Here is a 24,571-nt window from a genome sequence, read left to right on the forward strand (position 1 = left end):
CCAATAGTGCATTAGGGGCCCAGTTTCCTCATATCCCTTTTGATATTAATCATTTTACTTTTCTTGTCATATTAATCAATTTGATAGATGTGAAGTATTAGTTCACAGTTGTTTAATTTAGAGCATTTTTCACATGTCTAACACTGACTGATTTATTTCTATGAAAACTGCCTGTTGTTATTTTTTGACCATTCATCAATCAGGAAATAATTTATCTCACCTCTGTATGTATCTGAGAAATGAGGCCTTTATCAGAGATACTTGCTGTTACTCCAAGTGGTAATCACATCATCATGAGTCTGTCATTCACTCCTTTTGGAAGGCCTATAAAGGTTGTAAGCTAGATTAATTGTAATGTTCTTTGTTTCAGTTTTCTTGGGCTCTCTTGGAGCAGCCTTCCTTTCCGTCAGTAATTACCACAAGTGCAGCCAGGGGTTTAAGTCCAAATCCTTTATTATCTCTTTCCAAGTCTTATCTCCTTTCCTGGGGCCTGGTTAGCTTTCTTATAGTTCAGATTCTTCATTATCTCCTTCCTGGGGCGAGGCAGCTTTTTGGAAAGCCTTTTAGTCTGGTCTCGGTCTTAGTAGGGGAAATACAGGAGGCCAGGCCAGCCACCAGGAAGATTGAAGATTGAATTGAATTTTGCCCCTTGGTTCTGAGAGCTTGAGCTCCTGCCACCAGTCCTTTGTCTTCTCTGCCTCTGCCTGACTCGAGTTACACCATCTACAATAGTGTCTATGCTATAACTTGGACCCTCCATGAAATGTTCTCGGTGAAATCAGAAATCAGAAAAATGAATCCATGTTAGAAGGAATAATGACAACTAATATTATTTTAAAATTGTTTTCCATTGCCAGAAAATGGAATTTAATGAGGGAGCACATGGGCTCCTTTGGAAGAATATTTGAGTTGGATATCGTTCAACCAAGAAATGTTTATTAATTAACTAACAAACAAATACAAAGAAAGGCAAAAGATATTCTCTGATCTCAAATGGTTTAGTCCAATGAGGAGCATAACATACAAACAACTATATTTTACATATATATCATAAATATACATGCATACACACACACACACACACACACACACACAAGCCTTCACAGCTGTGAATCATAGAATCATAACACACTTGAAGGAATTGCAAAGCAGCCTTTACTGTTGCAGATGTTGCTTGTGAATTGGGAATGAAATAAATCAAAGGTAAGGGAGAAGAGGAGAAAGATCAAAGAATGCAATGGCCTCCCAATCTCCTTGCATCCCTTTCACATGAAGGGATCTATTCTGATGGTCAGAATTAGATCCCCAGCAGCCACTAGAGGGTTACTCCCATAACAATAAAGCATAAATTTGAAATAATTTACAGAGAGAATGCATTAGAATTCCTGGTGACTGTGAAGTGCCTCCTGTGGAAGGTGGAGTTTTAGCTGAGACTAGAAAGAAGCCAGGAAATCCAGAATAGATAAGAAAAGAAAACATTCCAGCATAAGGAACAGCTAGGATACTTGAAACTGAAAGAAGAAATGCTTTCTTTGAGGAACAGAAGTTTTATAGTATCCTACACTGGAATCACTGGATTCCAGAATAGAAGGTGATTATAGAGGGTATTTTAGTAAAAAGCTGAGGATTTTGTACTTGGTGCCAAAAGAATATAATCACTGGAATTTTGTTTAATTGAAAAAAAAAAAAATAAAGGCAGGGTAGTAATCATGATATCAACAAAACAAAAGTAAAAGCAGACTTAATTAAAAGATAATCATGGAAACTACATTTTGCTAAAAGGTATCAGTGGCAATTAAATAACATAAAAATGTATAGCAAGTTTCTCTGATGAAGACCTCACTTCTTAAATATGTAAGAATCTCAGTCAAATCTTTAAAAATAAAAGCCATTCACTAATAGATAAGTGGTCAAAGACACTTTTTAACAGGCAATTTTCAGAAAAACTCAAAGCTATCTACAGTCATACGAAAACATTTCTAAATCACTTGATTAGAAGAATTTTAAAAAACTCTGAAGAAACACTTCATAACTATCAGAAAAGACAAATATTAAAGGAAATAAGGGGGAAATGTTAGAGTAATAAACTTTTGGTGGAATTGTGAACTGATCCAACCATTCAAAAGAACAGTTTGGAACTATGTCCAAAAGGCTATAAATTTGTGCATCTTCTTTGACCCAGCAAAACTATTACTTGGGAAAAATTCACAGTCATTATCAGTCAAAAGGTGTCCTTTATCGATGTGAAAAGGCTCATTGGCAAAATCAAAATGATTATAGCAAAGGGATCAGATGAAGGGGGCTTGTTAAAGGGGAGAGGGAATAGGAAGTAAGGGGAGGATCTAGAAAGTTAGAGAGGAGTTAGAGAGGGTCCTAGTGGAAAACAAGCTCAAATGCATGTTATATTATGTCTATTGGAGCAACTGCATGAAGAGACAGTAGAGTATGCCTTAGATATGCTAACAAGACAGTCCTAGGAAACTGATCTCCTTTTGTGTGTGCGATAAGGTTGAAAATGGCAACTGAATGTGCTTATTTAAAATTCACATTATTCTTTGGCAATGGAGAACAGATGGACTGATTAAAGCTTACATGATTCTTGCTCCTCTTTTAATTATTAAAGAAATATTTTTTGGGAATGGAGACATCCCTAAAAAGGAGATGGTCATTAGCAGCCAATCTAGAGATAACAAGTGTTCTAGAAACTGGAAGTGGAATACTGTGAGATGGAAGTTTTACAGGAACCAGGGAGGAACTCAGGCCAACATTTGGTAACACTGTAGGATAACCAACACTGAAGTATTGGTTATCCAGGCACAACAGTGGATACAAGTACAGGTAAGCTCTGTCTGTACCTATTAATGTCAGAACAAGGTAATTCTACAGGGTCTTAATCCTCACTGGACCCCACTCAAACAATGGGTACTACTTTGCTAGAGTCCATTTACTCTATCATATATACATACATATATTTATACACACACACACACACATATATATACATTCATACATACATATATATCTTTACATGAAACTCAGTTTACATCATAATCAAACTTGAAAATTTCCATCTATATTTGATGCAGGGATTATTTGTATCACATTCACTCAATAGGAATTCCACAAAACAGCTCTTGAACAGGATTAATGTCAAATTTGTGAGTAAATAGTTCCAAGAATCCTTGGTAAGTTTACAAAGGAGATGTTACAAGATCTTTTCTTTGTATCTTTTCCTACACAGTAATCAATTATTGAATTGTCTTTTAAAAATATTTATGTAAATACTTACAGGTTTTAACATTATAATAATAACTTCAAAGAACTTATTTAACAATCTCATAATTTTCATAAATGATTGTCAAATAATTTCAGGTGGAACCTCCACTGGAAGTTTCAATTTTTCAAAATATTACAGCACATAGTCATCAGGGCTGATAAAATAACAGTTTACAGACTTTTTAAAAATCTGCTTTAACAGAGTCGTTTTTACTTTAACAACAGCTAGTTTAGAAGAGAAATTGCTTTTCTAATAGCCTCTGATACAGTTATTTAACAAATGTCACAATATAAGAAAATTTAGAAATATAGCAATATCCTAAAGAATTTTATGTATTTGAAACTTAAAACGAAACTCATTACAAATCAATTGACCTCAGTTCACTTGAATGAGTGTCCAAAATATCTTATGCAGAAAATCATTCATCTCATCACCATTGGTATTATATACCGATTACATCTAAAAACCCAATAAAGTTATCAAGTATGATGCAATTACATCTAATTAAAAAATAATAAAAACAATAAACATTAACATAGCACTTGCTTTACACCAGGCACTGTGTGAAATTCTTTACAATCATGTGATGCCCACAACTAACTTGAGAGGTGGGTGCTATCACCCTTCCCTTACAGAATAGAAACAGAGATAAACCTTATGGTTACTTGTTTGGGTTCATACAGCTAATACTGCCAAATAGCAAATGTCTTTTACATTAGATTCTGATTTGCCATAAATTCTGATAGGAGAATATACTCAGACCACATTTTGATTTCCTTCAGGACAGATTTCAGACCAAATCAAATCCAGATTTATAATTGCTAAAAGTAACATTTAAACCTTCAAGAAAATGTTAACTTTGAAAGGAGTAAGTATATATATATATATATACACACAGATATGGACATATGTTTTATTTTTTTAAAATACATGTGGCAATAATTCCCTTTCCAAATAACATTTTCTACTACTTCCTTAAAGAGCTAGATCAATTCTTAACCCCCCTTCACTATTTCCAGCTAATCTACTGCTCAAAATTTTAAATGTGATAGTATGTTAGAGATTTTGATTATCATATTTAGCAGCATGTTGCTCATCAAATTTCCCCTAACATTATAGAGTTGAGTTTAGTGAATTGGCTTTGAGATAAAATTTAAAAATTTTATTCTTAATATTTCTACTTATACATGAGTCGAACTTACCCATCTGAAGGTGACACATAAGTACTTAGCTACCCCGAATTCCAATTTGCCTACCCTTGCCCCGTCATTGCTCAAACCCTAGTGGGGTTGGAGTAGACAGTGCTGATGAGGTTGGGATAGCAATAAACATGTTCAAAATAAAGATGTGACAAATTCACGAAGTCCATTCTCTTTGGCAAAAGGCAGGCTTATTTAGTGGAACAGGTTATAGACAAAACGAAGGGATATAATAGACACCAAGAATGGCAAATATGAAATAAAGTTAATAAGGAAAAATACAAGTTCTCCAGGCTATTCACAATTAACCAGGAGTAAGGAAATACACCATGAGGTGGGAATAAGCCACTGACAGGCAGCTTAAACTAACCAGCGTTAGCTAGAGTAAGGAGAAAGGAGCCACTAAGAGGATGGTACTAATGATGGAGAGAGCCTCCTGTTAGTGGTTTAGTGCTGAAAAGAATTTAGCAAAGATCTTCAGCATAAGCAGATCTTTTATAGGGGAAACATAGCCTTGGGGGTTTCTCAGGTGTAAAGGCGCAAACTCAAGAGGGAAGAGTCAAAGAGCCAGGTAACAGACCAGATCCCAGACTTGCCAAAGGATATGTTCATCAATATCTTAAAAGGTTGTTTAAAGATACCGGGAGGTCAGAAAATGGACAATAGGGATTGATAAAGAGTTCCTTCCTCACAGTCACTCTATACTGAAAAGAATAGTCTGAAAATAGAATTATCTGATAATAGCTTATTTCTAGCAGGGAAAGAAAGTCACATCAGTGCTGAGACTGTGGGATGTGACTAGTTAGCTCCCTCAGCTCCATCTTGGAGTTTTCTAAATTTCTCCTTTGTTCCTTTTCTTCCTTTCTTTTTTTTTTTTTTTTTTTTGAAAGTTTGCCTAAGATAATGAGGAGTAATAGTTGTTTGAAAGCATCTCTCATGTGGTTGGTGTAGACAGCAGCCGGTGGTAGGCCCCAAATGGGGTTTGGCCATGCGAAGAATTCACAATGGCCATTATCTTTGGCAAAAGGTAGTTTTATTTAGGAGAAGAGGCTACAGACAAAATGGAAGGGATACCATGGACACCAGGAATGAGACTTAGCCCCCAAAAGAGTTTGTTAGCTATAAAGAGTAGTCAGGTCAGTAGCCTAATGGGACTAGGGGAGATGCCACGTGGTGTGGGGAAGCAATAAGGGAAAAAACACTGGAGCCTGTGGTCAAGTGACCCAAAGGACAGAAGCAAAAACAAAACAAAACAAACCAATCCTGATTGACTCTATCTGGGGAATTGTGTGCTCTTAAAACTTTCGCTTAAGTGTGAGACTTTATATTTGCTCCCTTTAGATTTCAGCTTTCCAGGGCCACAGAGCCCAGATTCTTGCATTTCGCCACAAACGGCAGGCGACGGTGCATCCCCGATCTCCCGAAGTTTGACACGTTTCCCAGAAGGGAAATGAGCGGTAACCCGAGATGCTGAGGACAAGAGGTGGGCGCCCGCTAATCCCGGGCCGCCCGAGGCCCTTTCCCAGGCTGAAGCCGGCGGCTCCTCAAGAACCAAACCCTGGGTTAACGTTCTTCCGGCTCGGGGCTGTGCGTGCTCGTCATTGAGCCGCAGCGTTTCGAGCTTTAGGCGGCTGTACGGCCCGCCTTTTTCCAGTCCATTTTTGCCTTCCTGTACGGTCAGCGATTACTGAACTGCGGGAACGGCCCGAAGCCCCTCCGGGGCCCCGGGGAAGTCCCCCGACAGCCGAGGGCCCCGCAGCCCCGCCCCCCGGCGGTTCGCTCTTCGTCTCCCTCCGGACTCACTTCCGAAGCCATTACAAGCCCGTGTTTCTCTTTCTCGCTTTCGTTTTCCTTTCACACTTTCCAGGGTAATGGTCCAGCTCTCCCGCTTCTAGGACGGTGAGCCCTCCCCTCGCCCCTCGCAGCTGACCACCTGCATGGCTTCGGGGATCGCCGTGCGCGCCCGGCCCGGCCCGGCCCGCAGGCCGCCTCCGCCCGCCCTTCTCAGCCGGGCCGCACACCGGCCAGTGTCCGCACTCTCGGCCACGGAGAGTTTAAAGAGAGCCGGCGTTCCTCCGGGCTGCAGGGGGCTCGCTCCAGGTCTCCTCCCTGATGGCAAGAGTCATTCATTTCCAGAGCAAAGGTCACTGCATACAGTAATCAGTGCCTCAGCCTCAGCGTCGCCTTTCTCCACCTCCATTCCCAGCAAATGGGTCCCAGCTCCAGGACACTGGCTAGGGGGTGGGGGAAGGCGGGGGAGGAGGCCCCGCCTCCTAGGCTCCTCCCAATATTACGTCATGCAGGGGAGCCGAGGGGGATGGCCCGCTATACGTCACTTCCCGCCCCCCAGGGCTGCGTCACTCGCGCGCGTCTCGCGCGTTCTATAGGTGCCTCTTACTCCGCCGGCTCGGGCGCGCGCTTGGGCCGCCTCGGTTCCGTTTGGCGCCCAGTTGCCGTCACCAGGGTTCGTGTCCTGCGTCCCGGGTCTCGGGTGGGGTGAGTTGAGGTAGGGGTCTGAAGGGGCAGGGGAGGAGACGCATCCCTGGCACTTGGCCCAGGCTGCGGAACTCTGCAGGAGGGCGAGGGGTGGAAGCGCGCTTGCGCAACTTGGGCAGTGCCCCGCCCATCTTCGAGCCCAGGCTCCCATTGGTCACTAAGGGAAGCGGGGCGGCCCCTGAGAACCAATCAGGGCCCTCTCCTGCTCCACGGGCTGGGCTTGCCCCATTTTCCCCACCCCATGCTCTCCTCCCCGCTCCGCCCCCAGTTCTTCCCCTGCCTCTTCCTAGACGGTCCATCAGCCTGCGAGCTTTTATGAAGCGCCGGGTACGCGCCAGGCACAAGGAGCGCACTGAGCGCAGGAGGGGCGCCCGGGCGGGGGCAACCGGAAGAGTATCTTACTTCCCCCCAGCTTCTTTCTGGTCTTGTCCCCTGTGCATCTCCGGGAGTGCCCCCGAATAGAACACCGTGCGTAGCCCGCAGTGGGTGCCTCGTAAACGCTCGCAGGCTGACTAAGCCCGTTTCTCCACTTGTCTCCTAGACGGCCACTCCCGGAGGCAGCTGCCCGCGCCTCTGTACCGTCCCTGGCACCGTCCTTAGCACGAAGTAGCGCTGTGGTTGGGAAGAGGAACTTTTGGGGTCACAGACTGGTGTCATGAGGTGCCTCAAAAGAACTCGAAAGCCTGAACCCCACGTCCTAGTCAAGGCTGAGTTCCAACAGAAATGAGCAACTGCTAAGAGAAAGACGTGCTAATTCTGTGGCCCGGAGGGAGGGGCACGGAGAGGTGCCCGGATTTGGGCTGTCACTGACCCACAGACTCTCGGGCTGAAGTCACCCAGAGCGTGGGCTCCTCCGCATCTGCGGGACTGTCCTGAGACCAGAAGCCTTTAGAATCAGCTGCACTGTTAGAACAATGGCAGGATCGCTGACATTGTTAGAACGGAAGCCCCCTAAGGTCAGGGGACCTCCAATCATTGCTGTCTCCTCTGGGAGCTATATTACATCATAGGGACCTCATCCACCCTTGTGGGCTGGCAGCCTGGGCGCTGCCCCTCCCCCCAATTTCTGCTGGTCTCCTCGATGGTCCTGGAGTGCGCCCGAACGGCACACAGCAGGTGCCTCATAAATGCTTGCAGGCCGACTAAGCCCACATGCCGCCCCGGCCCCTGGGAGGGCAGGTGGCTCCTGCTCTTGATGCCAGCCCGGTGACATCCGGGCCCTGATGGGACTCCAGGCTGCCAGCCTCCCAAGCCCCCGCAGTCCGGGAGTAGGGCAGGAGAGCCGGGCCAATGGCTGACCGAGCGTGCGACCGATGCCTGTGGCCGCTGCCGCCTTCTCCGGTCGCCCAGGGGAGGCCATGTCAGCCAGAAGCGGCCGTGGGACTGGGGGTGGGGGCGCATGTTTGCTGAGGGGAGGCTTCTTTTTTCCCTGCAGCTCCGCCTTTCCCCGGGAAGAAGGAGACCGGAGGAGCCCGGGATGGCACCTGTGCTCCTGCCAGCCCGCGCCTACCAGGTGAGGGGGTCGTGAGGCGTCTCAGGCTCTGGGGCCCCTGGGAAACAGGGAGCTGAGAGCCGCCCCCCCCCCCCCCCCCCCCCGCTTTGGTGTCACGTGGTCGCTGTGATAGACAAGCAACTGGGGGCAGCCTGGGCCCCTCCCCAGCAGGTGGTCCCGATGCTGTCGGTCAGCCTGGGGCAGCAGGAGCGGACCTCGAGGACCCTCCTTGACGTCCCCCTTTCTCCCCGTCCCCTCATTGGTCTCGGGGCTCAGCAGCTCAGCCCGGTAGCAGAGAGAACTCTGCCGGCCCCTCCGAGCGCCCCCTGTGGGTCAGCCCGGGCCCAGCCCCGCTCCTCCCCCGCAGACCCGCCGGCCCCTGCCTCAGGGGGGCTGTGCTCTCTGGCCGCCCGCGCAGGCTCCTCCTAGGGGGAAGCGTCCCTGGGCCCCCGAGACCCACAGGCCGGCTCCCAGAGTGACCGGCCCCGGTCCGCCTTCCCCCCCAGCCTTGGGTCCCTGCCTTGGAGCCTCGGCACTGGCGGCCTCCTGGTGGTCTGAGCCTGCCCCTCCTCCCCCAGCCACCCCCGGTCCTGCACCTCCTCAGGCCTCCCCCGGTACCGGCCGCGCAGCCCGCTCTGAGCTGGGTCCCCTCCGGACCGGGATAGATCCCCTGGGGGTGATCCGGCGGCCTCCCTGGCAGGGCGCGCTCACTCCCGGGGCTCCCTTTTCAGGAGTCGGTGACCTTCAAGGACGTGGCCATCGACTTCACCCAGGATGAATGGGGGCGCCTGGACTCCTCCCAGAAGGAGCTGTACAGGGAGGTGATGCTGGAGAACTACAGCAACCTGGTGTGCCTGGGTGAGGAGGCTTCCCCGGCCCCGGGCCTCGTTCGCGCTGCCGGGTTTGGGGGCGACCTCGAGCTGTCTAAACTGCCCCCCCCATCTGGGCTCCTCCCCCCTCTCATCTGGGCTCCTCCCCCCTCTCATCTGGGCTCCCCCCTTCTTATCTGGGCTCCTCCCCCTCTCTCATCTGGGCTCCCCCTCTCTCATCTGGGCTCCCCCCCTCTTATTTGGGCTCCCCCCCTCTTATCTGGGCTCCTCCCCCCTCTCATCTGGGCTCCCTCCTTCTTATCTGGGCTCCCCCCCTCTCTCATTTGGGCTCCCCCTCTCTCATCTGGGCTCCCCCCTCTCTCATCTGGGCTCCCCCCCTCTCTCATCTGGGCTCCCCCTCTCTCATCTGGGCTCCCCCCCTCTTATCTGGGCTCCTCCCCCCTCTCATCTGGGCTCCCTCCTTCTTATCTGGGCTCCCCCCCTCTCTCATCTGGGCTCCTCCCCCTCTCTCATCTGGGCTCCCCCCTTCTTATCTGGGCCCCCCCTCTCATCTGGGCTCCCCCCCTTATCTGGGCTCCCCCCTCTCATCTGGGCTCCCCCCTCTCATCTGGGCTCCCCCCCTCATCTGGGCTCCCCCCCTCTCATCTCGGCCCCCCCCTCAGGGAGCCCCCAGAACCCTTCCACCCGCAGATCAGGCCCCTTCCACCTGAGCCAGACTGTTGGACCTGCCAGACTGTTTCCAGGTTAAACTGGAAACGAGCCTCCCTCTCTGCCCTGCCCCCACACCCAACTCCTCCGGCCAAGTCTTCCTTTAATTCCAAGACTCCGCAGATCCCGAAGGCTCCGAGGGTTCCTGGCCTGCGGGTGGGGGTGGGGGCGGGGAAGGCTTTGCCGCGTCCTGCTGCGTTCTGTGACATGTGTCATGTTACCTGTAGCAGGTACATCGTGCGGAGCATCTTTCAGACACCCTCTGGCCCTCCCTGGGCCTTCCCCAAGCCAGAGGGGAGGAGACTGCACTCTGAGGGGTCTCTCTGTCCCTTCCCCATTTTCCCCGAGCAGGGCTCGCAGCCTCCAGACCGGACCTGATCTCCCAGCTGAAGCAAGGAGAAGCACCTTGGATGGCGAGGAGAGACCTGGAGGCAGGCACGTGGCCAGGTGAGGGAGGGAGGCCGGGCCGCAGCTTGTGAGGGGTGGGCCATCTCCCACCCCCCACCTCCCCTCCAGTCTCTCTGGGGCTCTGGCTGCCAGCGGCTTCAGGGAACCTTACCTTGATCCCAGCAAATCACTTTCCTTCCTCCCAGATGTCTTCTAGCCTCAGTGGGGAGGGGAGCATCTTTTTTTGCGCCTGCCTTTGGGGTGTTCCTCAGGGACTGTACCTGGCCCCGCCCTCGGGGAGGCGGCCGGGACGTGAGTGAGCGGCAGAGGGAAGGCTTTCCTGTGGGTGAGAGAGGAGACGCAGCTGACCTGGGAAGGATCCATGTAGAAGGGCCACGGGATCTGGAAGGCCCCGGGGGCTTCCTGGGGCAGGTGAGGAGGGAGCTTGCTGATGGTCCGGGCTGGTCTGTGCGTGAGACCCAGGTGAGGGGCCAGTCAGACAGCGGAGGCTCGGCGGAAGGGCCGAGGACCCCAAGCGTGTTCCAGTGGGTCACGCCGGTGATTCAGGCAGACCCCGTTGGCGTCCTTGTGGAACGTGGCGTGGAGGAGGGTCAGAATGGAGGCGAAGGGCCTGTTCGGAGGCCACTTTGTCTCCAAGCCATAGGCACCTGCCCATATTTCTCCAAATTCTATATTTGGGATTTCCTCCGGAATGACAGTTTTCCACCCGTTTTTCTGTCACAAACTATTCAGGCTTCGCCCCCCACTCCCCCCGGGCAGGATTTCACATCTACAAAAACCAGTGAGAAATGTGTAGCTCACTTAGTCATGGGCATCCAAGGAGAAATGCTGCATGGAAATGTAGGCGGGAAAGGGCAGTGGCGGTTCGTTCCCCAGAGCCCCGGCCTTGTGAGAACTGGGAGAGCAGCCCCAGTCCTCCGGGACGTGGTTCCTTGGGGCTGCCTTGTTTCGGAGCTCTGAGGAGGGAGGCGGGCTGCCCTCCGTCTGCCCAGTGATGGACCGAGGGCACCCTCGGCTAGGCTGTGTTCTGTGGCGGAATCACGAGAGCGATGGTCACGGCCTTCTCGTGGCTGTGGCCGGGTTGGTCTGGTCCTTCCTGGGGGTGAGCGGAGCAGGGCAGACCGTGGCAGAAGGAGGATGTGTGTGCTTGGCTGTCTGATGGCTTTATAGTGTTAGTGAAAACCAGAAGGCAGCGATAGAAAGGTTCCAACATAACAGCTGAAAAATACCATAGCCTTAGTTGGCCTACCAAGACACAGGATTTATTTAAAGGAAAAGAGACCATTGTCCATTTTTTCCTGAAATTTTGCAGTGTTGCTTTTGCTTTGTACTGCTTGGTGCAGGTCTACACCGACTGCAGACTCCTGTTTGCCCTCGGTGGGGTTCATCCCCAGAGTGCCTAGGATGGGTCAGGGGTGGCCTGACCTCCAGCCCTTGATCTCATCTTCAGTGGCCCCCAATTGCCTCGGGCAATTTTTCTAATCCTGCTACCTGAGTGAGCTTATACAAGTCACCTGGAAATTAGTTTCCTTACTAACCAAATGAGCCAGTGGATTCGACTTCTCAGGTACCTACCAACCCCACATCTTTGAGCCTGTGCTCTTGGTTTCTAGGTGTCCGGACTTTGTCTCTCCCGTCTCCTTCCAAACGGACCAATTTACCATTCCCCACCTCTGTGCTTTTGCAGTTTGTCCCCTTGTCTGCAATATTCACCTTTGTCACCTTGACTTCTTGGAATACCCAAAACACCATGAAATCACTCTCTTAACTTAAGGTTAAACAGCACTGTCTCCCAGTGTTATTGGCCATAGTACTCTACATTTAGCTAGCACAGTAAGACAGGATGAGAAAATTAAGGGAGTAATTGGTGATAACGAATGGACTACTCTCATTTCAGCTTCATTCAGGTACCTTCAGGTCCATTCTGCTTTCAGATTGATTTCCTGAGAAAAGTCTCCCAGAATCAGTCAAATAAAAAGTAAAAAAAAACTTTTAAGCCACTAGCATTGTTTTGTATTATTAATGAAAATCAGAAGGCAGTGATAGAAAGGTTCCAACATAATAGCTGAAAAATACAATAGCCTTAGTTGGCCTACCAAGACACAGGATTTATTTAAAGGATTTAAAAACATTTATTTAAAGACACAGGATTTATTTAAAGGCAAAGAGACCATTGCCAATTTTTTCTGAATTTTTACAGTGTTGCATTTGCTTAGCATTGGTGCAGGTCTATACAGACTCCTATTTGTCCTCACTGGGTTCAGCCCAAGGATGCACAAGTCAGCAGACATCTCCTTTGACCGAATGGTCACGCCTCTGGTTCCAGTTCTGGGGTGCTTAGTGCTGAGGAAGTACTTCTCATTCTTGATAGCAAACAAGGCAGGGACTTTTGGGAGATAATTCTCTCCCCTTCCCCTTTTATCCAGAACCCCAACTTTGTAAGAATCTGTAGAGTGGGCCCGAATCCTCCAGACTTGGTTCCTTGTAGCTGCCTTGTTTAGGAGTTCTGAGGAGGGAGGATTGACTTCAGGCAGGGTGCCATCCATCTGCCCAGTGATAGCTCGTAGGTCCACCCACAGACCTGGCCTCTCCCCCAAGCTTCAGACCCACCTGGCACATTGTCCACTGGATGTTTCAGACCGGATGTCCTGAGGTCGAGTCAAAATGGCTGTGCTCTAAACAGGGCTCCGATCTTTCCCCAAACTTCTCAGCACTTCATCCAACCTCTTGGGTTCACAGTTTCTGCATTTGTCTCACCTCCTCACTCTCCCTCACAACTACTGTATGAGAAGTTGCCAGAATTTGATATTTTCTCCCTCCACATTTGTTCACTTAACACCTTATTTCACACCCAACCCTGATTGGCCTCCATGGGATTCTTGCAGTGATCTACTCATAGTCTTTGTGACTCAGGTCACTCTTCCCTCCAGTCTGTATCCCCCAGTTACCAAAATGATTTTCCTTAAGCAGAGCTCTGAGCCTGTCTCCCCTGCCTCCACCCAGGCAGGTCCCAAGGTTCCACACTCTCTAATTAGTGCAGAATTTGTGAGTTGGAAGGACCTCAATATCTTTCTAATCCGACTTATTTAAGAAGGATTCCGGCTTTTGAGGTCTTCGAAGGGGAACCCATCCCTCCTCAGGAAGGAAGCATCTGTAGAGTGGGTCCGAATCTTCCAGGACTTGGTTCCTTGTGGCTGCCTTGTTTAGGAGCTCTGAGGAAGGAGGATTGACTTCAGGCAGGGTTCCATCCATCTGCCCAGTGATGGCTCGTAGGTCCACCCACAGACCTTTTGGGAAGTTGTACCTAACATCAGTCCCGAGGTGACCTGTCAGTAAAGGTTGGTGAGATTTGTGAGCAGAGGATATTGCAGGAGGAAAGTCTAGCAGTCTCTGTGGGCAAAAGGATGATTCTTGGCCCCGTGTCCAGGACCCTGTTGGGGAGGTGGGAGAATGTCTGGCCTGTGCTCAAGAGAGTCCTCCCTACTCAAGATAGCTCTCCACGCTCACCGTGGGGGGGAGTTGGGGCTCTAGGAGAAAAATGTCCAGAACCAGAGAAAGGCTGCTCATGAAGGAAGGGGAATGGACCTGCCCGGGGAAGGAGTGATCCAGTTGTGGGGCTAGCCTGAGAAGAACGGCAGGGTGGACAGCAGGGGGACCAGCTCCCAGGGATTCTAGTAAAATGGGAACAGCAGGAATGATAGTGGAGTGCGAGGGTGCTGACCACAGGGAAGCGTTCAGTCACCGGAGGATGGGCCTTTGTCAGAGCTTTCTCTGGGCCTTGGTGCAGTCAGAACCGTTAACGTTGCAGGGCTGACGAGGACTTTGGCTCCCCTGGGGTGCTGGGTCGTGGTTGCCCCCACCCTGCTTAGCTTTGGTAGGGGTGGAATGGGCAATGTGGCAGAAGTGGAAGGATGAGCTAAAGCCTTGGCCACCCCGGTGCTCCCCGCTTCCCACACGAACGACTGTGGCAAAGGAGCAATCGTTCCTTTTAAGACTGACATTGAGACCATTATTAGCAAAAACATCCTAACAAAACGCTGGGGCGGATGGGATAGAGGCCGATTGAAGAGCTGAATGTGCTCTGCTATGGACACAGCCCTCTCATGCTTTGGGCCTCTGAGGGTTACTCACTGCTTTCTAAAACTGTCCCTGGAGAGCACGTAGATCCCTGATTCTCCCCCGGCCCACCCAGGGCCAGGAGACCGAGCCACTGCACATAGTTCAAGAAGAATGGACAGATAGAAGGGGGCCTTGAAAAGGGATTGAAAGCCGGTCCTTGAGGTGATGGGGAGAGGGTGGAGTTTATTGAGTAGGAAAAGTGACATAATCAAACCTGCCTTTTGCGGGCTGAATGTGGGTCCAATTGGGCCGGCAGGACCCACCAGCAGCTACTTCCATAATACAGGCTTGGGGTGAGGAGGGCCCGTGGGGGCTTTTGTGTTGTCCGGACTAGCTCTCTGGAGGATCTCGGTACCAGCCCGAGTCCTTGGTCTTAGAAGAGAAGGGAAGAGGTGGGACTCACGTGGATGGTCAAAGATGGAGTCCACTTATTCCAAATTCTCTCAGTCTTACATACTCTAATGTCCTTACTAACTATAGCACACAGCACATGTGGGACCGCATAAACAACTTGCTATTGTGTGTAGATGTTTCTTTGCCACCTGCTATCTCTCTGCTTCAATCACAACATAGATTGTCACCCCCTCCATTCGTCCCCACCCTGACTTCTCAGGAAGGCTGAGAGCCCTTGGGGGAGATTAGAGCCGAACCAGACACCGTCAGCAGGTTCCCTTTGGGTTGATGGAACTCCCAGGGTTCCCCCACTATCTATGGCCCTCTACACTTTTTGAGATGGGGTATTGAAGGGCAGCAGAATAGTTGGGCTACAAGAGGTACATAAATCATGAATGGTGATTAAATCTGGCCACTAAGACCATGAGCCTAGAGAAGGGAGAAGGGAGGACCCTGGACAGAGCCCCGAGGGACCTGTGGCCAGAGGGCATGATCTGGGGGAGGGTCCAGCAAAGGAAACAGGGTGACCTGAGAGGGTCCAGAACAGAACTCATCTTCTGCCCTCGATCCTCCCCTCTCCCCCATTACTATGTTACTGTATTGTCTCCTGGCCCCCCAGACTCCTAACATCAACGCCACCTCCCAATCTGTTTTATTATCTCCCACCCCCCATACCCTGTTGTTGCCAAAGCCTGTCAGCTTCCCCTCTGCAGCAACCCCTGATTACCCCTCCTCCTCCCTTCTGACCCTGCCACCATCTCTGATTGTGGGGGTAGCTGTAGGGGAAAGGTGGGGTCTGCCTGCCCTTATCCTCCAGGCCACCATCTCTGATTATGAGGGTAGCTGGAGGGGAAAGGTGGGGTCTGCCTGCCCCTGTCCTCCAACTATTCAGTTTCACTCTCCTCAGTAAACTCCAGTGTCTCTCCACCACCTTCAGAACAATACAGAGGGTCTCCAAGTCCTTCCAAACCTGCCCTTTCTTGCCCCTTTCCAGTCCCCTTATCCTTTTACTCCTCAATGGTTCTGGCCTCTTGGTTGATTAAGGATCCAGTTGAGGCTTTTAACTACTCCAGACGTGTTCACCTGTTGAGCTTTGAGTTCAGGATGTCAGTCTATTGACGTACGTAGTCGCGGCTTTCTCCTTTACAGCTTCAAGCTCAGTGTATTTTTCTGAAGGAGGCAGAATTATTTGTAAGTGTTGTGTCTGTTTATTGGCTCACCTGTATTAATTCAGTCAAGCTTAAAGCCTTCAGAATCTCTATCCTTGGATCACAGTTTTATGTCTCTGGATTCATAATGACTTTTTTTACATCATTTGAGAAAGATTTCATGGGATGTCTTGAAAGGTTTAATGGGATTTTAGTGAAGACATTACTTGATTTCATCCATGTGCCTCAAGTGATTAAGATATTTTTGGTGCTGTTTGAAAATAATTAGTTTTATTTAAGAGATATGATGGTGGGTAGTGCTTTAGGAAGCTTAATTTGTACCCTGGATGGTACAATGTTGTTAATAATTTTTTTCTTGAATAATATTTTTTTCCAATAAGATGTAAAATTTTGAACATTTTTTTAAAGGTTGAGTTCCAAATTCTTTACTTTTTTTCTTCCCCTCCCTTCTCCCTAGAGAGGTCATATATGTGCTTTCATGCAAAACACTTCCATGTTAGTCATGTTGTAAAAGAAAGCAGATGAAAACCCTGTAAAAATAAAATGAATTCTAGTATATTTTGATCTGCATTTAGACTCCCATTAGTTCTTTCTCTGAGAGTACATATCGATTTTCATCATGACTCTGTTGGAGTCTCTTTAGATTATCGTATTGTTAAGAATAACTAAATTATTCACAGATGATTATCATACAATCTTGCTTTACTATGTATAGGGCTCTCCTGGTTCTGCTCACTTCATCCTGCTTCAGTTCAGGAAAATCTTTACAGGTTTTATTGAAAGTATCCAGTTTATCATTTCTTATAGCATTCTATATGTACCTCTCTAACAAGGATATACATATCTATGCTTATATATCTGGAGTACTTAGTAAACATTTATTAAGCACCTCCTGTGGGTCAGGCACTATGCTAAGTGCTAGGGTTACCAAAAAGGGCAAAAGACAGTCCCTGTGCTCAAGGAGCTCACAACCTTATAGGGGAGATGACAGGATAGATGGGGAATAGTTAATACCAGGAAGGCAGTTAGAAGTAGTGGAAGAAGAATGAATTCGAAATGACTTCTTGTTTGTTTTTTTTTTTGTTTTTTTTAGAAGGTAGAATTTTGGTTGGGACTTCAAGGAAGCCAGTAGAAATGAGGAGAGAGAACATGAGAAATAGAGAAAATACTTGGAGCCAAGAGATAGAAGGTCTTTTTCCTGGAACAGCCAGGAGGCCAGTGTCAGGCAGAAAAGTCTATGGCAAGGTCAGCTTTGAGAATAGAAAAGTAGAAAGCTGCCAAAGGGATGGGGGGGCTACATAGAGGTGCCTCCACATGGAGGCAAGTAGGAAGCCATTGGAGTTTAGGTAGTGAGGGCAGGGTGGAGGGGTGACATTGTCAGACCTGCTGTTTAGAAAGATCAGTTTGTGAGCTAAACAGAATGGATCAGAGTGGGGAAGAGACTGGGGTGAGACAGAGCCATCAACAAACAGTTGTAATGCTCCAGGTGTGAGGCAATGAGGGCCTGGCCCTGAATGGTGACCGGGTCAGAGGAGAGAAAGGGGCATATCTGAGTGATGTGGAAAAGGTGAAATAAATACGTCTTGGACAGATTGTATGTGACGAGTGCAGGATAATGTCTAGACCATGGGTCTGAGGAACTGGGAGGAGCAATGGGAAGTCAGATAGAGGGAAGATTTGGGAAAAGCTGAGATCTCTTTAGGACCTGTTGAGTTTAAGGTGTCTCCTGGATATGCAGTTGGGGGTGTCTGAAAGGTATTTGGGGATGTAAGACTGAAGATCGCCAGAGATTCGGGCACATAGGGAGATTGGAGAATCATCCGCAGAGATGACAGATTCATGAGACTGATGGGATCAGCAAGGGAAGTAGCATAGAGGGTGAAGGGAAGAGCCCAGAATAGAACCCTCTGGTTTAAAGGTGAGCTCTGCGGGAATTGAGCTCCAGAACACCATTCCAAGGTTATCTACATCCCTATAATCTAGCCTAATCCATCACTTCCTCCCTCATGACCCCCATTCCACAGCTAATGATAATTCCCCCTCACACACACCAAAATTCCCTTGAATTTTGAAAATGCACATACTCTATATGTGGTTATATTGTTTTTCACGAGAGAATATAAGCTTCTTAAAGAGCTATTGTTTCTTCTTTGTCTCTGTACCCAGCACCCTTCACACACACCAAAATTCCCTTGCATTTTGAAAACATACTCTATATTTATGTGGTTATATTGTTTCCCCCAATAGAATATAAGCTCCTTAAAGAGCTATTGTTTCTTTGTCTCTGTACCCAGCACTCAGTTTAGTGCTTGACACATTGTTGAAACTTAAGGATAAGGTACTAATGCTTATTCTCCCTTTCACATTTTGAATGCCTTTTTTTCTTAATGGAAGAGACATTATATAAGACTAAAAGTAGAGTAGCATGAATGAGGGGTAATGACACTTTTTATTTCTTTTCAGATTGTGAGACTGGGACTGAAACCAAGGGATCAGCCAGAAAGCTGGGTATTTCTTTAAGAGAATCATCCCCAGAAGGAATCACAAAGCATTTTTCCTGTGTCTCCAAGTGTGAAGGAGTTTGGCAGTGTTCTTCCGGTGTAGGGAAGCAAGAGAGCAATAAGGAAAAATATGCAAAGCCAATAAAAACCTCTAGGAGCAAAACTTCCAGTAATATGAGTGGTCCCAAAGGTTACAAATGTGATAGAAGCTTAAGTCCATCATCCATCCCTTTTCAACACCAAAGAGTTTCTCTGGGAGAATGCTCTCATCAGTGTGAAACTCAAAGAAAGTTCTTCAGAATGTGTTCCGATCCAAATAATTGTAATAAAATTTACTCAAGGAAGACATTTTGGAAACCTGATAAATGTGAGAAATTCTTCAGTCACAATTCTGACCTTAATGAGGCCAGTAGGAAACGCGCTGAGGAGGAGGAGTATGAATATAAAGAATGTGAAAGAGTTTTCACCCAGAGCTCATCCCTTTCTGTACCTCCAGCAATCCATATGAAAGAGAAAATTCATAAACATAATGAATATATTTTGGGACTTGCTGAACACCAGAAAATTCATGCTGGAAAGAAAACTTATGAATGTAATAAATATGGGAAAACTTTCCATCAGGGAACAGAACATACACAAAATCAGAGAATTCATTCTGAAGGGACATTTTATGAATGTGTTGAATGTGGGAAGGTCTTCGCTTGGAATTCAAGACTTGCTTTGCATCGACGAATTCATACTGGAGAAAAACCCCATGAATGCAGTGAATGTGGGAAAGCCTTCAACCAGAGAATTCACCTTACTCAGCATCAGAAAATTCATACTGGAGAAAAACCTTATGAATGTAATGAATGTGGGAAGAAGTTCAACCAGAAAATACACCTTATTCTGCATCAAAGAATTCATACAGGAGAGAAACCTTATGAATGTAATGAATGTGGGAAGGCCTTTAGAAGGGGAGAACAACTTACTCGACATCTGGTAATTCATACTGGAGAAAAACCTTTTGAATGTAATGAATGTGGGAAGGCCTTTTGCCATAGAATACAACTTGCTCAACATCAGAGAATTCATACTGGAGAAAAACCATATGAATGTAATGAATGTGGAAGAGACTTCAGTCGGAGTACATACCTCACGGAACATCAGAGAATTCATACTGGAGAAAGACCTTTTGAATGCAGTGAATGTCCAAAAGCCTTCCGCTGCAAAAGGCTACTTACTCAGCATCAAAGAATTCATACTAGAGAAAAACCTTATGAATGCAGTGAATGTGGGAAGACCTTCTGCCAGAAATCAGGACTTAATCAACATCAGAAAATTCATATTGGAGAGAAAAATCTTATGAATTTAATGAAAATGGGAAGTTCTTAAGTCAGAGCATCAGAGAATTAATGCCAGGAAAAAAAAAAAAACCCTTATCAGTGCAATGAATATGGCAAGGCCTTTGGCCAGATAATAATCCTTATTCAGCATTATAGAATTCTTACTGGTGAAAAATGTTAGACATGTATTGAACATGTGGAGGTCTTTAACCAGAGAATTCACCTTATTTTACATCATTGAATTCATACTGGGGGGAAAAACCCAACATGCTAAGTTAAGGTTAGTATGTTAGGAAGATTAAGTCAGTCAGAATTCAGAATAAGAAAATTCTAGAGTTGGAAGGGACCTCAGAAGCCATCTCATCCAACCTATATCTAAAACAAGTCACTGCTATGATGTTCCTGACATGTGATGTCTCGTTTCTTTAATAATTTCCAATTATGGGGAAACTTGTGTCCTATTATGGCTTACCAAGCCACTTTTGGACAATTCTCATTGTAAGATCAACTTTTCCTGGAATCAAGCTAAATTCTCATCCTTATGAAATTAACCCATTGCTTTTGAGTCAGTCCTTGCATGCCAGAACAAGTAATCAACTATCTACGATACATTCTTCAAATCCAGAACTTTTTCCAAGCTAATTATCCTAAATCATTTTAAGCCTTCTGCATATAATATTGGCTAAAGTTTCTTCACCTTCAGGATTTTACCTCTTCTGGATGCTTTCTATCTTAACAGTGTCCTTCTGAAGCTATTACACTGAGTTCTGAATTGATTATTCTACATGTGATTCAACTGGGACTTGAGTACAGGACTACTAATTTCTTGTATCTCTGAGCTTTTACTCTTAATGTGACTCAAGATAAGCTTTTACAACTTCTAAATCACACTGCTGACCCATTTTAAGCTTATAGTCTATTTAAATTCTGAGACCTTTTTTTCCCCCATAAACTGCTGGTCAATCATGTCTTCTCATTTTGTTTTGAGAAATAGATTTTTTTTTTTTTTTAGTCCAAGCATAAGACTTTGCATTTACTTCATTTTAATTACATTTTAGTAAATATAACCCAAAGGTCTATCCATGGCAGCCCTTTTTGGTTCTCGACTCTGCTATCCCATATTTTAGCTTTCCCTTCTTGCTTTGTTTCATTTACAGATTTGATGAGATATGTCATTCATCAAATCTGCTCATTGAAAATTGAGCAATGATAACTTTCAAAGCAAAATAGTAGCTTCAAATTACTGAAATTAAGCACCTCATACGATTTAATTCAAATTTAATAGGCCTTTACATTTTAAATCTGCTGTTGATTGAAAACAATATTCTACATGCAAGTGATAATAAACTAATAAAGCATTAGGAAATACTGAAACTTTTATGACCTGAAAACATAAGCCTCTTAGAACTCTCTTTGAATTTTTGTGATTCACAATATCTGTCTCAATCTGGAAATCCTTGAAGCTTTATAATACTCATATGATCTCATGTCACATATATCTTGACTTCTTTTCTCTTTCCATTAGATAAATAATCCTTTCTTAATTTGTAGTTTTGGTGCAAATCCTGTTAAATAAGGGTTTTTTTGGGTTTTTTTTAGCATTTTAAGTATTTCCACAAGACCTACTTAAAGTGACTATGTGAAAGATAGAAGAACTTAACTCTCCCACATATACTGCAGCAGTGATTTTTAAATGGCACCAAATAGAATGATTGGAAAATTCAGTAAGAAATAGCTGCAATATCATCCTCCTTCATTAAGCCTGTATTAAAATGTGGCTGGAAGACTAGGAGTGATGACGGAGAAGTTAAATGGGAAAGTCAACATGATCTCCTCTACCAGTGCTTGAAGCTTGTGGCTCCCCTGTGAGGACACATCAGAAGGAGAGTAAGTCATTTTAGGGATCTCTAATAACTAGAGGCCTGAAGCCAGCAGTATATCAGTCCCACATATCAGAGCAGAAGCAATGGGGAAAAAACTGACACCATATATAACTACGCAGGAAAAATGGCTTGCTGTGCACTCCTCAAAGCATTGGAAGCCACTGACATAAGAACAGCTCAGACAAATATTTTGAAAGATTAGCTTAGAACAGAAAGTGGAAAATTACAATTGAAGTGGAAGAAATAGCTCAATCAACACATGAGAGGACAAGATATATTAAAGGCTAAAGACTGAAAAAAATGTAAAGTACTTATAATCAGAAACAACTGACATGGAAAATAGGTCAAGATGAGAGAATTTTAAGAATCATCCAGTTTCCTGAAGACCATGACGAAACTATTTGCAGAAATCATAAAAGAAAACTGCTTGGATTTGTGTATCAGAGGCAAGTATGAAGTGAAACTATGTTATCATTAAATATTGAACTATGAGATTCCAAAAGATAAAAATTTACAATTATAGGTAATTCACTGAAAAACAGCATTATTCCTCAAGGAAAGACATCAGTTGTTAATAGAATAGAAGGTATCTAGAATTAAGACAAATTTTAGAAAGATAAATACACTTGAACAGTTGGAGTAACTGAATGGAGATGAAGTGCTGACATTCAAATTGAGAGATGAGAGAATGATCAAAAACATTCAAGGGTCACAGATAAGAAAGACAAAAACAGGGCAAAGTGGGATTGACATTGGGTTTTGGGTTTTGTTTTGTTAGTTTTAAGAGATGAAAGGAAAAGAAATTGAGGAGAAATAAGGAAGAGAAGAATATATAAATATATATATATACATATATTTATATACACACACACACATATGGAGGAGAAATAAGGAAGAGAAGAATATATATATATATATATATATACATACATATATATATATGGTCAGGGGAGGGTCAGGCATGTTATGACCCAATTTTCATCTGAAGTGGAAACAGGAACACAATTTTGTGTAGAAATATACCAAACTCAGAGAGGAAACCAGGACTATAAGCCTGGTTTTTTAAAAATTCTGTATTAGAAAAGGTGAAGGTGAAGGAAGGGAAGAGAGATGGGTGGAAATGGAAGTGATGTAAAAAGAAAATATTTGAACAATTTTTTTTAATAGCCTAGAGCATTCAATGGAAATCTTGGGGAAAAGGAGAAGTGAAATAGGAATACACTTCCACACTTCAAGACTATATTGTAAAACAGTAATAATAAAAAGCCATTTGGTACTAGTTAAAAAAAAAAAAACTAAAAGGAAAGTAGATCAATGGAACAGACTGGATAAAGAAGAAAAATAAATAATGGAATTCAGTAATATGTTTAATAATCCCACAAACACATTACCTAGGAAAGACCTCTGTTTGGTAAGCATTTCTGGGAAAGTTGAAAAGCATTTTAGTAGAAGCTAAACCAATATTTTATACTGTATTTCATAAGTTCAAAACATATCTATTTGCTAAATATTTGACATCATAAAGGAGCAATTCTCATTCCTTTCATAGCAATGATCCAGAGTTGGATTCTAAATTAAACAAGTAATAAAGACAGTATTTACATTAATTCATGAATTTGAAAATTTTTTGCATCAATAAAATTGTTTTTAGGATAAGAGGAAAACAGCTGAGGAGAAATCTTTTTGTCAATTGCCTATATTTGATAAGTGTTTGCTACTCAAGATAGCAATAACTAATAAACATAAAAGCCATTCATTCCCTAATAATTGTCAAAGGATAGAAACAGGCCTTTTTAGGGAGGGAAAAAGCTGTTAGCAGCCAAAAGAAAAAATGCTTCAAATCACCAATAATAAAGAAAATATAAATTAAGACCATCCTGAGGTTTTGTTGTTTGGTTGTGTTACTTTGTGACCTTTGATGTTATTTGGGGTTTTCTTGGCAGAGATAAGATGGTTTCATTTTATTCTATTGATGGGGAAACAGGCAAACAGGATTTTTCATTTGCCCAGGATCACATAGCTGGTGTCTGAGGCTAGATTTGAATTTAGGAAAATGATGTCTGAATCCAGGCTCAGCCCTGTAATCAATGTGCCACAGGGCCTGTACTTTGAAGTTTTACCTTGTACCTATTGGCAAAGATGGCAAAAAATGACAGGAGTTGATGTGGGATGCCTTGCTTATAGAGCTATAAGTCAGCACCACCATTTTGGAAAGCAGTTTGAAATTCTGGGAAAAAGGGGATTAAAATGCCCCTATAATTTGACTCAGAGTCCACTGAGCATATATCTCTTGAAGTTGGTGGCAAAAAGAAAGGCCCCATAAACCCATATTATAATGTCATTATACCAGAGCTGGAAACAGCAGCAGACCCCATTATTGGGCCACGTGAAACACTGTGCTACCTTGAGATATGTTCACGGGCCATAATTATTAATGAATACAAAGCAGCCTGGGAAGATGTGGACTAATAGAAAGTGAGATGGACAGAATCAGGAGAATCATTTAGTAGGGGAACAAAACAATGCAAACTGGGGTGAAATTGTAATGACCCAAAAATAAGCTCTCCCTGTTCTTTTACAGAAGTGGGGAATCCAGGGGTGTGGAACATTGCAAATGACGGCAGATTTTTTCCATTATAATGATTAATTTAGCTGAACTTTGTTTTCCTTCCTTTATTATAAGGATTCTCTGGGAGGGAGTTGCCAAGGCATTCATAATTTAAAAAATCATTTTGAAAAAGAATTCATAAGGGAAGCTTCTCTTGCCTAAT

At 45.2% G+C, this 24,571-nt stretch overlaps 1 protein-coding gene across 1 annotated transcript; it reads left to right on the forward strand.

Annotated features, from left to right (window-relative positions):
- The first annotated feature begins 445 nt into the window (after window positions 1-445).
- On the forward strand, window positions 446-22,676 carry LOC127545835 (zinc finger protein 383-like). Its single transcript, XM_051973327.1, has 5 exons — window positions 446-6,940; window positions 8,408-8,485; window positions 9,196-9,322; window positions 10,354-10,449; window positions 18,555-22,676. Exons 1-5 carry the CDS (start codon window positions 6,686-6,688, stop codon window positions 19,964-19,966), a joined length of 1,968 nt encoding a protein of 655 aa, XP_051829287.1. The 5' UTR covers window positions 446-6,685; the 3' UTR covers window positions 19,967-22,676.
- Window positions 22,677-24,571: the final 1,895 nt, after the last annotated feature.

Source organism: Antechinus flavipes, chromosome 1, assembly GCF_016432865.1.
Source record: "Antechinus flavipes isolate AdamAnt ecotype Samford, QLD, Australia chromosome 1, AdamAnt_v2, whole genome shotgun sequence".
Classification (NCBI taxonomy): Eukaryota; Metazoa; Chordata; class Mammalia; order Dasyuromorphia; family Dasyuridae; genus Antechinus; species Antechinus flavipes.